General features: G+C 41.4%; 1 protein-coding gene across 1 annotated transcript; it reads left to right on the top strand.

The window, feature by feature from the left end:
* Positions 1–4373: 4373 nt before the first annotated feature.
* Positions 4374–15687, top strand: LOC139310223 (volume-regulated anion channel subunit LRRC8E-like). Its single transcript, XM_070934384.1, has 4 exons — positions 4374–4576; positions 5129–5135; positions 11672–11815; positions 13441–15687. The coding sequence occupies exons 1-4, from the start codon at positions 4374–4376 to the stop codon at positions 15685–15687; spliced, it is 2601 nt and encodes an 866-aa protein (XP_070790485.1).
* Positions 15688–16445: the final 758 nt, after the last annotated feature.

Raw genomic sequence — 16445 nt, 5'->3', positions numbered from 1 at the left:
TTACTTTTCTCTGCTTTAAATGTCTGTGGAGATTCTCAGTCATACACAGAACTGAAGAAGCTTCTTGGATGAGAAGCGAAGCGTCTTCAAGCAAAAACAAAGGAAGTCCAGTTGCCTTTTGAAAAAGCACCTTGGCGACAGCTCTGCTTTGAATCTTAATCCTGGTCAGAAGGGGGCCTCCAAGGCTGCCCTTTAAACCCTGCCCTGTATAGAGAGGATGTTTTCAGCTGTACTTGGATTTTACCCTGGAATAGGATGGGGCAGCAGTGGGGACAATTGCCCTAGAAACTTTATGTGGAGATGCCACCATTGCTCATTATTCAATGTGACTAGGTGGAGCAATACTTTTCATTCAGGGCAGCTAAAACATAGCTTCAGGAGTTATTTCAATATTCTGCATTTGCAATCTTTGCATTTGCAATCTTTAGTACTTCTGTTTGCACTAACTTCAATTGATTTTTAAAAAATGGCAACAGAAGTATGTTGACAGTCTGAAGAAACTTGGGCGGGTCTCAGATTAACATTCTGCCCCAGGCCTCTTAGGAGGGCTGGTCTGAGGAATACCACTGTTTTCTACCTGTTACATTTTCTGTTGAAGGAATGCCAGTTTCACTTGAAATTAAGGCAAAGGCTCCAAATCAAAATCTACTTTCTAAACGAAGAAACATCACTGAACACACCGATTATATGTATTTTTGAGTAAGTTGCTACTATGAACCAGGAAGAATGTTTGAGATGCACCTTGGAGAAGAAAAGCTTACATGCAACCAGTTTGTCAATATTGGGGCGGGGGGGGGGGTGTTTCTCATCAACCAAATTGAAATACAGGGGCAACTTATGCTTGCACAGAACTGCATTCTTAAACCTCTAATCTGGTTTCCTTCATTTGCTGTTGATTGAGTGGATGATAAACAAACATTGAGTTCAGGCTGCAATACTATGAACATTTACACAGGAGTAAACTCCACTTAAACTAATGAGACCTACTTCTGAGTAAATGTGCAGGGACAGAATCGGCACTTGAATTTAAATAAACATAGGAGTATCAGGTTGTGTATTTCAGCTCCACAGTATAAATTTATATCAGTCAATTTGCCAAATGCTGGATAGTTTCCCTTGGGAAAATTGTCAGCATGAAACGCCAGGTAAAGTAATACTTAAGCCACACAATGGTTATAAAAGAAACAAAGAATCGGTAGTAACTTTTCACATTTATCAACCATCTAGAGTTTGGATATCAGGTCAGCTTATTTTCATTCCTTGGTTGCTTCCAGATTCTGGGTCATGGGCCCCAACACACAGCTGTACTGTTTCAATCCTTGGGGGGGGGTGGAGAAAATTGGCAACATCACCAAGCCCTGGTCCCAGGCCCACACACATATTGCTGACAAGAAGAAATGGTCTGTTTCGACCGGAAAACTGCAAAAAACACCATGGACAACCTGAGCATGTTTGTTTAGAGAAGTAAGTCTGGGTCGGTTGAATTTCACCAAGTCAATGAAAGGCTTTGAGTCCATTCAGAGAACTAACGATCAGTTTTCCTGAGAACATAATAAGGGCTTTTTATAGGTCACTTGCCTTCAGTCACCCAGTGCAGAGTTTAGCCCAGGATTCGCCTATGCAAGCATGCAACAAACATTTTGTATAATGGCTGTAGAAGGGATCATTTTAACTTGCCTTTGCCCCAAGTCTGCAAGGAGGTTGCGCAATACCTCATCCCAGAGGCACCTGCGTTTCAGCAGCACTAAATGGTATCTGGGTAGCCAGAGCCACAAGCAGCCTCAAAAAGTAGTCTCAGTTCTGATGAATGCTGTTTAGTGCCTTTGTACAGTGACACTGAAAGACTGTGAGCCTAGAACACAGCTGGTCATGGGGGGAAATGGGATTTGTCTTGAAACAGAAATGTCTGTAAGACCTCCAGCTGGAAATCAAAACTCTAGAAGCATTTCAGGAGGTTGGCTTTAAAAGGCGAACAATCTTGACAAGCTTACAGATGTGGCACCAGTGATGGCTGTCTGTTCTATGTACTGAAAAATGTACCACACTCCAACAGAAATGGCCCTTGATCTCCTGCTCCCAAGTCTTAGTTGCATGCCAGCAACCTGCGAATCGCCCGGGAGAAGGAGCTGAGAGCCTGTTTGGTTACACCCAAATCACTGAGATAAGCAAAGCTTGTCTTAGCCTGGCACCAGAATGCACAGCAGCACTTTTGCTGGATAATGTCCACATCTGCATGGTAAAGGTGTTCTCTGTAGCATAATCTCCTAATTAAAAAAAAGTCTTTGTGTCACACTCATGATGCATATCACCTAATCTGAAAGCATGCGTGCTTCCGTAACATTCTGGTTGGCAAGTTATAAAAGCAGTAACAACTTTGCATTTGGGTTTTTTTTTCTTATAGAAACATAGAAAACTGACAGCAGAAAAAGACCTAATGGTCCATTGAGTTTGCCCTTTGTGTTTATTTGTTTTTTGTTTTCTTTTAATTTATTGTTTTTAGTTATTATTTTTATATTTTATTTTGATGTAAAATGTATCTGTGCACGAAGGAAAGATCATATATTTATTCATCTACCAGCTTGTTGCATTTATAACAGACTTAATATGGAAACTGCCAGAAGTGCCTCATTCGGCACAGTTGATCTTTATTCCTGTGACAGATCCATATTAAAATTTGTGAAAGCTTAATGAAGGTAGGACATATATAAACACATATTATTTATTAACTTTTTTCTGCCCATCACGCCATAAGGAGACACATGCACAATGCAAACATTACTATAGATATTTTATCCATCATCCCTATGGTGCTTAAGTTTGGGGACTATCCTGGATGACAGGGACTATAAAGGGATTTCCCTGCCATGAATATTTCAGCTAACTGGGCTTTATCAGCTCTGAGTAATGTGAGTCCAATCATACATATTTGAAAGGGAAAACCTTTGAGTCAATGGGCTTAACTTCCAATTTAAACAGGTTTATTTCTCAAAAGCACTCATGTTAATATTTCACATTAAGCACTACATGAAATGAAACATGTTAGAAAAAGTCCAGTAAATTCTGTTTTTTTTAAAAAAAATCATTATTGCAGGTTACATAAGTTAGTGATTGTAGCTGGTAAAGCTAAGTATGCACCTATTTAATTTTCTACTGCCAACGCAGGAGACCAAGGCTGCATTTAAGAAAGGGAGGAGGTTGAGGGTGCAAAAAGGAGCCAATTAGAAATGCAAACATGACTAAGTATGAGCTAGTTTCTTTTTCTTTTTAGCGATGATAAGTTTTCCTGTGTTTCCCAGCTGAAAGGGAGTTTTGAGAGCTGCATAAGAACCTCAACCTCCTGTTTGATTGGATTCAGCCCATATAAAGACACTGCTAGAAAATTATAAATCTAGTTCCAATAGTCAGAGAAGAATCCAGGGGAAGTTTATTGTCTGGTATCTAAGCACCAAGTCATGGATCACCTCTATACAATATGTCCAATCATTTCCCACAGGCCAAATGTCAAGAGAGGCAAGTTTAAAATAATTCCAGACATAATACTTTTTGTGGCAATTGTAAACTTGCACTTTACATAACCCAGAACTAGTGACCCAGTAACACCTTACATGCTTGTGTGAGCAGAGGAATTCTGCATATTTACTTCACTGTGTTACTACATTTGGAAAAGCCTAACACAGTGTGCGCTTGGGTTTACAGCTTTCAGGTGATTTTGTACCGACCACAAAGGTGTCCCGAGAACAATGCACAGGAACCAACTGCAGAGATTCCAGCTAACTCACCCCACCTTCTTAGGATGCTACTGAGGTTTTAAGAAGCGGCATGCAATGTTTTGACACCTGTGCATCATTAGTGCCCCCAAAAAATCCTGAGGAGAGTGGCAGCCTTGTTTCTGATGACTATAAATGTATACACCTTTTCACCAGCTATGACTATTAGATGGATTCAACTATCTTAATTTATTAGTCGGAAAAGATGGTGCTACCAGACTCCTTAGGATCTGGGGCCACCATAGGCAAACAGGGCTCTGCTCCTACAACAGCCTGGTCCCATGGGTGGGGATGCTGCTTCTGTTTAGATGGTAAAAGAGATGGAAGGCTACTACCTCATGTTCAGATTTACTGGGGCGGCTTGGTGCACAAGGGGGAGGACGCCACTACCCTCCTTCAGCTGCTCCTCTGCCACCAAGTGCCCAAGAAAAGAGTTCCAGACTGGGCCGGGCTGGAGAGGCCCTTCCCTAGGGTGGTTCCCGGCTGGCAACCCGTCTCAGGTTGTTCCTCGTTACTTGCGTGGGTTGTCGGGCGGCTTCCTCCCAGTTGCTCCTCGGCGGCAGCGCCCTACAGGAGGTCGCCTCCCTCCCTAAAGTCACTTGAGCAATGGGGAGAGAGGCGGGATCGCCAAGCGCCTGGGGAGGAAGAGGCGCTCGACTGGAGGCGGGCGTAGAGGCGGCGGCTTGCACAGGGCGACTCTGCAGCCGGGGAAAGCAGCGAAGGGTGGCGGGGCAGGGCCGCCCAGAGCAGGTGGCCATAGCGGGAGAGCCGGATCAGGATTCCCCGTCCTACCAGGACCAGAGACCACCGCACCGACCTCAGGCAAGTGGCTGGGATACCGCGTGCCATAATCCCCCCAGCAGGGTGCCCTCTACCCAGCTCTCACGTCTGTGGCCGCGCCGGCTGGGAGCGATGTTAAGTGTTAGCCCCACGCGGCCGAAGGGCAGCAGCGACTAAGAGAAGGCAGGCTGGCGTCGAGGGAGGGAGAGAATACAAGGGATGGCACGAATATGGAAAAAGGCATCGGGGAGGAATAGAGGCGCTGAGAGGGGGGAAAAAAAGCGTAACCCGGCGCGTCCGTTTCCCTCGTCTGAGTGAGTGAGGCGGGAAAAGGGAGGGTTGACCCAGGAGAGTTGGCTAAGTTGGACCAAAGTCGTCCCGCGCCAAGTTGGCTTCCTGCTTCTTTGCCAGTTCGGTCCCCCCTCAAACAAACATCCCACCGCCGCGGTGGGAAGAATGAACGAAGCAGGAAGGTATTTTTTTCCCCCTTTCCAAAGCGGGATGGATTTATTTCAGCCTTGGAGACTCCTGAAGTGTCCTTGAATCCCCAGGGTCAGAGACCACCTCTCCCCACAGCAGAGCACGTCTGTCTTGTCGGAGGAGGGCTGGAGGGGAACGCGGGAAACGAAACCGCTGCAGACGTCTCCTGTGCTCCCTTTCCGTAAAGCAAAAACAGGAGCCGCTCCTGATCAGTTTCGGGCACCTCGGGGTTTGGAGGCAGTGGCCCCGCCCCGGTGAGGGCGAGTGAGGCCAACAAGAGCTTTCAGTCTTCCCACAGTATGAAAAGTTCTTTGGGGGCCCAAAACTCCCGAGTTCTGCTGGGAGGGCTCTCAACATGCTCGTGCTTGGAAAGGTATGGTAAGGAGTTGCGCTGACCTCTGGCTATGGATAAAATAGGCCTAGTGGACTTTAGTAGAGAAATGGTGCCAAAACCGACCCAGGCCAAGCGATCCTGTTCAATTAAGTTGGGGGGGGGGGGGGCAGGCGGAGGAAGGCAGAGAATCCAATTAAAGGGAACTTGAGACTGCTGATTTCAATCAGTTGTAAACCAGGTGGCTGAGTTGCTATCCCAGTATTTATTTATTTAATTATTTATTTAATTATTTATTTATTTAATTAATTAATTAATTAATTTATATGCTGCCCCTCTCCGAAGACCCATAATATGTCTTCTCTTCAGTTTAATCAGGCTGGAATTGGTGTACCCTAAGCCAGTGTTTTTCAATGATGGTAACTTTTAAGTTGTATGGACTTCATCTCCCAGAATTCCCTGGCCAACATGTACTTCTGCTACTCTCTGTCCATCCAGGAAGTTTCAGAACTATTACAACCCCTGAGATTCTCCAATCAGGAGAAAAGGGAATTTATTTAGCTATGCTGGAGCTACAACAGCTACCAGTTATCTGGAAAGTATCTCTTAGGCCAGTGTTTCTCAAGGTGGATAACTTTAAAATGTGTGGATTTCAATTTGCAAATTCCCCAGCCACCATGCTGACTGAGGAATTCTGAGACTTGAAGGCCACACAACTTAAAAGTTGCCAATGTTGAGAAACACTGTTTTAGGAATATGCTAATTCCAGCCTGAGTAAACTAAAGAGAATAGGATTGACCGGCATAGGGACACTTGCCCATAGTGGGCATCTAGACGCATAGAGGAAATTCATAAGTCTGGACTGAAGAGTAATAGAGCTCTTCTGTTGGTGTATCTCAGCAGCCAATATTTAAGAGCTGCTGCCTATGATTCAGGGGGTGGTAAAAACTAGAAGTTATTGTTAGCTTGATTCTCCATAAACCTGTCAAGTCCTTTTGAAAACCACCCAAGTTGGCTGCCATGACCACACCTGTTAGCTGCAAATTCCACAGATTTCTTAAGCCAGGTGAAGAAATTTCCTTCTATTGACCCTGAACTGCACTGCAAAATAACAAAGTTTTTTTTAAAATAGAAGTTGAAGACTACAAAGCAGAATATCTAGGGATCTGATTTGCTGGCCTGTTTGGGTAAGTTAGGCAGGTCTTTGTCAGTTTACTTGGGATTAGTTCCATTTTTAGGCAGAATGGGCCTTTCAGGGGGGGCAACCTGAGCTGAGAAAGTCCATTGTTTAAAGGAGGTGGAATGTTGATGTAATCAGACTGATTGAGGGTGGAAGACTGGGGTTTGTCTCTGTTGCAATTTCCTTGTAAAGGCTGCCCTTGGGCCAATCTGGTTTTGATAGGATTAGGGCCAGACAAAGAAAGGAACTTAGTTTGACCCTGATTCCATCTAAAAGACAGAGAGAAAAAGGGTGCAATGTCCATTTTGTTTGTTAGGTTTATTTCCTCTACTACAGTATCTTTCCTTTGTAAGGAGCCGGACTGCTATAGTGTTTCTTGAAAGGATGCTGTTCCAGACTTTGAACCATGTTAGTAGCTCTTTTCTGCATTCTCTGTAGCTCTCTAATATCCTTTTTTAAGATGTGAGCAGAACTGTGCACAATATTCCAAGTACAGTCTTGCAATGGGTTATATAAAGACATTGTTCTATTGCTCTTTCTGATGACTCCGAATAGGGAATAGGCTTTTTATTGAACCTGCACCCTTAATTATCTTTGTTTATATAAAGTCCCATGCCTGGTTAGTCATTTGCCCATTGAAATCCCATTAAAATACAGATAGCGTTTGGGCTTTTTTAAAAAAATATTTATGCATCGTTTTACACTGAACTGCAGTTGCATTTCCCTTTATGAACTGTGTTTCCCATTTTCAAACCTATTCGCTCAATATTGACAATCTTCCCAATTTTTGTTTGATTTTAACACCTTGTTTGGCATCAATAATTCATGGCTCACTTCTAAGTCCAGGGTCACTGTGCAAAACCAACTTTTGTGTTACTTTATGGCTATGTAGTTACTCTCACCTCACCATGCCTGCAGATTGCTGTAAAATGTCTTTAGCAGGTTGTTGTATAATCTCTAGTTAGGTAATGATGCATTCTTAAATGTAAGGTAAAATTGTAGAACCTGTCCCCATGGAACATAATTAGCCATGTGCTACAGGATGTCACACCTTAGAAACAATGATTTTTTAGGGCGTTTTATTTTTAAATACATTGTTTTCCTTCAGGAACAATTCTCTGATTTTAATATCTCTCCAAGGACCATTGCTGTTCAAGCTTTTTCCACATGCCAGGAGGGTGCTGAATAAAATGCAAAATGTTTTTAGGTTCCAACTTCAAAATATACTTTCTACCAGAGAATCTATGGGACTTTGCATGACCTGGTCTCTTATTAAGGTTTTACCTGAATTGTGGTAGAATCTTTGTACTTTTGCAGACCTACCCATTCTGCCAAAAATGGAGATTTAGGAAAAGAGGGCAGGGCTTTCCTCTTTTCTTTTTTCTTTTTACCTTTCATAAATAAGAAACTGAGCTTGCTTATTCGACCTAGGTTATCAGCAGTTGAATGCACCAGAAGTCCAGTTCTGTTTGATATAAGAAACTTGACTTTCAGGTATCAACAGGAACCTCTCTACAGAAAGGAGAAACTGGAGGTCACAACACTTTTGATTTATAAAGCTGCTTTATAAATCATTTATGGCTTGTGTTTTCAAGAGTCAACTGGAGCAAGAGATCTCTCCCCCACACCCTCCACCCCATCCCCTCTTCCACCCCCACCCCCCAAACCTCACTAAATTCTTCTGAATCTCAGAATACACGTTTGGCTTTAATGGGCAAAACCTGCTTGGGAGAAAATTTTGTGGTAGCTAATGATTTATTTTTTAATACATTTATTATATTTCTAATCAGTCCAATACTGTTGTAATCCACCTAGAGTCACTATGAGCAAGTAAGTGGCCATATAAATTTCCTAAATAAATAAATACATACATACATACATACTGTACAGTAATTGAAGTTCTCTGGGCAAATTACAGTGCAGCAAACACTATTAAGTGTTTCTTTAAAAATAATCCACCCACTGTTCAAAAGAACAAAAACAATGTGCTTTAGTGAAGAAGGAACAGAAAGATGCCATTTTGTTTGCTTATATTTTCATTTATCGTCTTGTTACCTCCCAAAGTCAGATGTGCTTTTATATCAAAGAGGTTACAATAAAAAAAAGTGAAAAGGAAATAAAGCCTTTCTGGGTACTAACTGGATGTCATTCAGAAGTATGAAATGGGAGATAGGATTCTTGGTTTCCATATCTTTAAGGGAAAGCAAAGCAAATTAGAATAGAAAAATCTTTATATTCATTTACGAATTTATTTGCTCACTTGCAATAGAATGGAATGGAATGGAAAAACAGAGTTGGAAGGGACCTTGGAGGTCTTCTAGTCCAACTCCCTGCTTAGGCAGGAAACTCTGCATTACTTCAGACAAGGTGTTGAAGCATTTACAGCTTATGGAGGCAAGTTGTTCCACTGATTAATTGTTCTAACTATCAGGAAATTTCTCCTTTGTTCTAAGTTGCTTCTCTCTTAGGTTGCTCCAGTAAGAAGATTCTGATAGTGTTAATATTTTAAATTTCTTTCTCTGTGTATTAGGAGATCTAGAGGAGAAAAATTGACAGCTAAACTTTCTGGAAGTCTTCTGAAATGGAAAGGTGCCATTTCAACACAATGGAAAGGAAATTTTCCAGGCGAATAATACAAGTAATCTACACTCTCTATAGTGGGCAATACATTTAGGTAACCCTCACTTACTGTAGCTAGTAACTAACCAAGAAGCAAATTCTATGATTCTTGAAAAACAGAAGAGGCTAATGGAAAAACCTATATAATAAGAGAAAAGGCTAAAGGGATTTTAAAGAATCTATCACAATCAATCTATTTTTGTGTGTTTTTCCATCACTTTTGATCAGACTAAGCCCCTCTTTGTCATAAGTAAAAAAAAATACTAGTCCATAGGATGAAGCCACAGCGTTTGAGTTTATATCAGTATCACTCTTCTCTCTTACACATTGGAATGTGCTTTTCTATTTGGTCCTATCTCATCTGTGTGGGAATTGTCTCAGTACTTCAGCATTTTGGGTGTCAGCTAATGCACATGAGCATGACCCCATGATGATATTAAGTCTCATATTCCTGGGTAATCTGTTGCATACTTATTGTTTGGGACATCTCTTACCAGGCCAGTGTAATGGGAACATAGTTACTATAGCAACCGGAATCTGAAAAAAACACCCCATTCTATATTGACAGAAGATACCCTATAGCTATGATGGCGAACCTATGGCACACGTGCCCGAGGTGGCATGCAGAGCCATCTTTCTGGGCACGCGAGCTGTTGCCCAACTCACCTGCAGCTGCGCACGTATGCGTGCCCCAGCTGGTATTGGGGCGTCTGGTGCACATGCGCACAATTCAGGGGACCCAGCTGGTCTTCAGAGCTCTCCTGTGCATGTGTTCCTGTTTGCGCATGTGTGCGACAGTACTTGTGTGCAGCGTTCACCCACGTGCATTGTGCATGTGAAAACCGTGAGCATGTGCAGATGGTGCGATTGGGTGTGCAGCGCATGGGGGAGCCACACGAAAGCCACGTGCATGCACAGATGGTGTGGTTGCATGAGCAGTGCATGGGGCCACTCACGAAAGCCCTGCGCATGCACAGATGGTGCAGTTGTGTGCACAGCACACGGAGGAGCCACGCATTAGTGAGGATAGCATGCAAGCGTGCAAAGCACACAAAGCGCATACCTGTTTGGTACTCGGTGAGTAAAAGGTTCGCCACCACTGCCCTATAGGCAAGAATGTAGCTGAAAGGTTACAAGTATAATTCTTTTGGGCTGTTGTTGTCCAGATATCCCTATAACTTGGTCTTATTGCCTTTCCATTTTAAGCTAAAGAGAAAGACGATGACAGAATTTGCCATAGGTTATAAGAAACAAAATCATTTCTGCAATAATCTATCCAAGCACTAGATTTTCAGCTGATGACTAGAAATTGACTCCATTTTCACAATGACTACTATCATAATTGGGTGAGTAGAGAGACAGGTTCAAATCCTTCCTTAATTGTGGAAAACTCCTTGGGTGATTGTGGGGAAAAGGAAGAGGAGGAGGAAACACTATACTACCTCAAGCTCCTGAGTAAAAAGTAGGGTATTAAACAGAACAACAACAGTAGTATCTTCTAAGGTTTGTACTTCATGGGTTGACAATTCCACCCCTGAGATGTGATCCTGGATGTACAGACATATCCTCAAACCCGACAAAACATTTGAACATTGCCTGGCAAAGAGAATTTTCTGAAATGTAATTACCATTCTGAGATTTTTAGGGTTGACAGGAAATGCTGAATTTTTAAAAATGATGTATTTATATCTTGCCTTTTTTCCACTATGGAACTCGAGGCTATGTATACAAGGTCCCAAAGCAGCTCACCAAGGTATTAACCAAACCTAGATGTGATTAGCTGTAGCATCACTCAAGGAGTTTTTTCATTTAGTGTTAACTTCAGAATTAGGAATAAAAATAAGTAATATTTGGTTTCTTGTATTTGATCATTCAACGTATTTTAAAAAGTTAAAATATAATGCATTTTAAAACATTAAAATATACCGGGAAAAAAAATTAAAATTTATTATATAAAATACATTGAAATATGTTAAAATATAAAATCAATTAAAACTGGCAAATATCTATAAGGAACTGCGCTCTAATGGTAGTTGAAAGCTAGGGCTTTCCTGCTCTTCTGAAGCTTTGGATCATATTCTGCCACTATCTTCAAACATGGCTTCCAAAAGTGCTGAACTTCAGCTCAGTCAGAATGGCCTAACAGAGCAGATTGGTGAAGGCTGTACTACTCATTCCTAGATGTGAGGATCATGTGTATTGAAACTTTTATTAGGGCTTTTAATAAAATAAATGCTTGTAGGAATAACGGGTGTCAAATGAGAGACCAAAAACATTGGCTTGTTTTTATATCCAGATTAACAGATAGGAAAAAGATTTAGAGCAGCTTCCTTTTTGTGTAGGCTTGAGTAACAACTTTAAATCCGCAGATAATTTATATGTTCCAGACATGCCTCGGGTGTACAAGAAGAGATGATTACAGCTCCTGCATCGAGCCTTGAATTAACTTCGGATTCAACTAAACATTCCTGAAATGGAATGTTAGAATAAACTTCTTGTCTTTTTTTATGGCAGGGCAATATGATTCCGGTGGCTGAATTCAAGCATTTCACAGACCAGCAGCCTGCTTTCAAAGTTCTCAAGCCTTGGTGGGATGTGTTAGCTGAGTACATCACCATAGTCATGCTGATGATAGGCGTTTTCAGCTGCACTCTGCAAGTGAGTGAGTATGGAACAGTGATGGGATTCAAAAAAATTTACTGCTGGTTCTGTTGGCATGGCTTGGTGAGTGTGGCTTGGTGGGTGTGGCAGGGGAAGGATACTGTAAAATCTCCATTCCCTCCCCACTCCAGGGAAAGGATACTGCAAAATCCCCATTCCCTCCCGATCAGCTGGGACTCGGGAGGCAGAGAATAGATGGGGGCGGGGTCAGTCAGGTGGTTTTTACCAGTTCTTTGAACTACTCAAAATTTCTGCTACCAGTTCTCCAGAACTGGCCAGAACCTGCTGAATACCACCTCCGGTATGGAAGCAGACTATACAATTCCAGAACAAGATTATGGAGTCACTGACTGAAATTGCAGAACAGGATACTTATGACAGAAAGGGCTTTGGAAGTTGATTACATATACTGGGATGGGTTTATAATTTGATCCTGAGAAAGGGTGATTTTTTTTCAGCCTAGGGTGATTAGAAATCATATAGAAACGTGTTGGGCAATCTTTTCTTCCCCAGTGACTTCTTATATTGCAACAGGATTAGAAGCCTACATGCATAGGCATACACACTCTCATGAATTATTTACATATAACAAATGAGTCAAAGATATCTGATTCCTCTCCCTTCCCCTCATGATCTTGATCAAAACAAACAAATAGCTTAAAGAACAAATGAATCCAAAGTTCTCACTCAAAACTTAAAACATCCAGGCTGAAATTATAGTTTTGGGCACATTATGAAAAGACTTAATTCTCTTTGAGAAGTCTTTACAATAATGGTGAGGAAGGCAAAAGAAAAGAGAAAAAGTACCACTGGCAGTAACAGGAATGGATTCAGTTACAGTGGCATTTGGGTACATTGTGGAGCTGGTCTATCAATATGGTTAAGAGTTAACCCCAATGTTAACCCAAAGAGTTAATGGCACGCAATCAGTCAATACCTTACTGACAAATGTGTCACATGTATGAAAATCAGATATGGTGTAAGTTGGATATACTGAACTAATTCAGCACTATAGAAAACGTGAGAGCTGGTATAGTAAAAAGGCAGATAGAAAAACAGTATTGTATATTGGGTGATGCAACAGACACAGTGAAGGGACTTCTGTATGCCTCTATCACATATCTATTCAACTTGCATAGTTGACATTCTACTAAGAAGTCCATTGGAAAGAAGCCCCATAAAGGATTAAGGCGTCTAGTAGTTTGTTTCTAGAATTCATCACAATTGGTTATTAAAACACTGCTAGCATAAATTAACAAATGCTGACCAAAGAGTTATGGATGCTCATTTGCTGCACAGGGAATTCCAGTCCCAGATTACTGCAGGATTCATCCTATCCCGGGAGATAAAAAAATAGAAAATCTGAGAATACATTTGGGCTACATGTCCAGAAGGATAGAATAATTACTGTTGACAGTGTTTCAGAGCAAATAACATTTGGGGAAATGCCCATCATTAAAGATCTAGGCTAGCTTATTCTCTGTTGTGATATTTTTCTCTTTGTTATATATTTATATAACTCCTCTGGGAATCTACCAGATCATTATTATGTGATGTAAACTGTTGTATTATATGGACTCTGATATATCATGTTTCTTTTCCTCACTTATATGTTGTGGCAGGTGATACATGACAAAATCATCTGCCTTCCCAATCATGTTCCCAGTGGTACAGCTTTTACTGATTTAACTTGTGAAGATTTCACCAAGAAGACAATCAATAACTCTGAACCAATCAAGTCTTCTGTCCGCCAGGAAATGAATGGATTACGGAACAACCTAGATCTTCAACAGTACAGCTACATCAATCAGATGTGCTATGAGACAGCCCTTCATTGGTATGCTAAGTACTTTCCTTATCTTGTTATTATCCATACACTGATGTTCATGGTGTGTGCCTCTTTCTGGTTCAAATTTCCTGGTACCAGTTCCAAGATTGAACATTTTATCTCCATTATGAGCAAATGTTTTGACTCACCTTGGACTACTCGAACCATCTCAGAAGTTTCTGAAGAGGAGAATACAAGCTCAGGAAAGGTGAATCGGATCAGAAAAAGTAATGTTCCCAGTGAACTGATTGAACTTTCTCCTACAGGAGGCTCTGTTACAGGAAAGAAAGTTGCAGAGTCCCCTTCCAGTAGCATGTTGGGCAAAAAGGAAGGCGAGGAAGCCAAGGCTTTGTTTGAAAAGGTGAAAAAATTCCGACTCCATGTCGAAAAAGGAGACATTCTTTACACAATGTACATCCGCCAAACTGTTCTCAAAGTTTGCAAATTTCTAGTTATTATTGTCTACAATGCAGTCCTGGTTCACAATATTAAATTCATAGTGCCCTGTAGTGTTAAAATGGAGGATATGACAGGTTATGACCATTTCTGTTGCAATCATACCAAAGCCTGTCTCTTCTTTAAGCTGGCTATGTGCTACCTCTGTTTCCTTGGTGTGTATGGTATGACATGCCTCTATACTCTTTATTGGCTTTTTCACCGGCCACTTAAAGAGTACTCATTTCGCTTTGCTCGTGAGGATACCGGCATTAAGGACATCCCTGATGTGAAAAATGATTTTGCTTTCATGCTCCATCTCATAGACCAGTATGATTCCCTTTACTCCAAGCGCTTTGCTGTATTCCTCTCTGAGGACAGTGAGTTCAAACTTAAGCAGCTCAACCTCAATCATGAGTGGACACATGATAAATTGCAGCAGAAACTGCAGACAAACCCTAGTGGGCGCCTAGAACTCCATCTCTTCATGTTGCCTGGGTTGCCTGACACTACTTTTGAGATGATTGAGTTGGAAGCTCTAAAACTGGAATTGCTCCAAGATGTCACTTTCCCGGTCTCAGTAACTCAACTGATTAATCTCCAAGAGCTAGTGCTGATCAACTGTCCTGCTAAGCTGTCCTTTACCTCCCTTAAGTTCTTCCGTGAACAGCTGAAGGTGATGATGGTAAATTTTGATGACATAAAAGATATACCTGTGTGGATCTACAACTTGAGAGGTTTGGAAGAGTTGTACATCTCAGGATTTTTCAACCAGGAGATGGGCCGGACAGGAACTCTAGAAAGCTTACGTGAGCTAAAGAACCTAAAGGTTTTGACACTGCACAGCAACATCTCAAAACTGCCACCCAGTGTGGCTGATCTGGCCACTCACCTGCAAAAACTCAGGATACATAATGATGGGACTAAGTTGGTAGCCCTCAACAATCTCAAGAAGCTCTTCTCGGTGCAGGAGCTAAAACTAATAAACTGTAACCTGGAACGGATCCCCCATGCTATCTTTAGCCTTGTGAACTTGCAAGAGTTGGACTTGAAGAATAATAAGTTGATTTCCATTGAAGAAGTCATTAGTTTCCAGCATTGCCGAAAGTTGATATGTCTCAAACTTTGGCACAACCAGATTTTTACCATCCCTGAACATATCCGCAAACTCAAGACCTTGGAGCAACTTGACCTTAGCCATAATTATATTGAAGCTCTCCCTTCACAACTCTTCATGTGCACTAGACTACATTATTTGGATCTTTCCTACAATAAAATTCAGATCATCCCTTCTGGGATGGGAGTTTTACAAAGCCTTCAATATTTCGCTGTTTCGCACAATTGCTTGGAGACGTTGCCTAATGAAATTTACTTCTGCAAGAAACTCAAAGTTCTCAAAGCAGAACACAACAAACTCCGGCGCATCTCAGATCGCATAAGCTGGCTTCCTTTGCTGTCCAGGATAGAGCTGAAAGGGAACCAGCTTGAATCCCTACCCTTGGAGATTGGTCAGTGCAAATTCCTCAAGCGTAGCGGTCTGGTGGTGGAGAGCAATCTTTATGAGACATTGCCTTTAGAAGTAAGGGTAAAAATGGAGGACGAATGACCGATGTGAACAGTAGTAAGGACAGAGTAATTTCTCAAGTGCCGACTGTGTAGGGATAGAACCAGAACACGTAAGAGTTTGGCTCTATTCATCCCAGATGCTCTCTCAGTAAGTCCCAACTTTTTTCCATGTCACCATGGAATGGATGTGATAAGACTTAGTCTAGCAAATCTGTATCTCAGGATGAAATCAGGAAGGAACTGACTGCTTCGGCCCTACAAAGAGGGGAAGAAAAAAGAAAGTGACATTTTGTTTTTGTTTTGTTTTTGTTTTTCTGAAAAACACCAATTTTCAGAACAGTTAAATAGGATAAATAATTTATAAGGAAAAAGGCTGTACCAGACCAAAGAATCATTGTATTTAATTTTTTGTGTCTATTTATGTACATATTTTTGAACTGCTCTGAAGCTTTGCTAGATACTCTTCTTCAAGTGGATTCGTTTGTCCACTCTTAAGCTGAAGCTTCTTGTTACCATGTTTGGAGACATGGCCTAATTTTATCGAAAGTGATTCTGGGTGATGTTTTGCCTATTTATTGCAATAGGTGAGAATTAGTCAGGGACTAGGAATCTTGCATAATTATCAAAATAACCTAGTTCTCTTTATTCTGTTCTTTGTTAGAAGAAGAATTGTGTTCTGAAATGTTGAAGAGCCAAACCACAAAGCATTTGCTTTGATCAATAAGGATTCATCATATGATGTAACTTCTAATTTTTGTATGTCAGATTGGCCTAAATCCTATCCAGCATTCTGCCAAT

Source organism: Pituophis catenifer, unplaced genomic scaffold, assembly GCF_029215685.1.
Source record: "Pituophis catenifer annectens isolate HBS135680 unplaced genomic scaffold, rPitCat1.0.hap2 SCAF_2, whole genome shotgun sequence".
Taxonomy (NCBI): Eukaryota; Metazoa; Chordata; class Lepidosauria; order Squamata; family Colubridae; genus Pituophis; species Pituophis catenifer.
The sequence above is the reverse complement of the archived record's forward strand: the minus strand, read 5'-3'. Positions and strand labels throughout refer to the sequence as shown.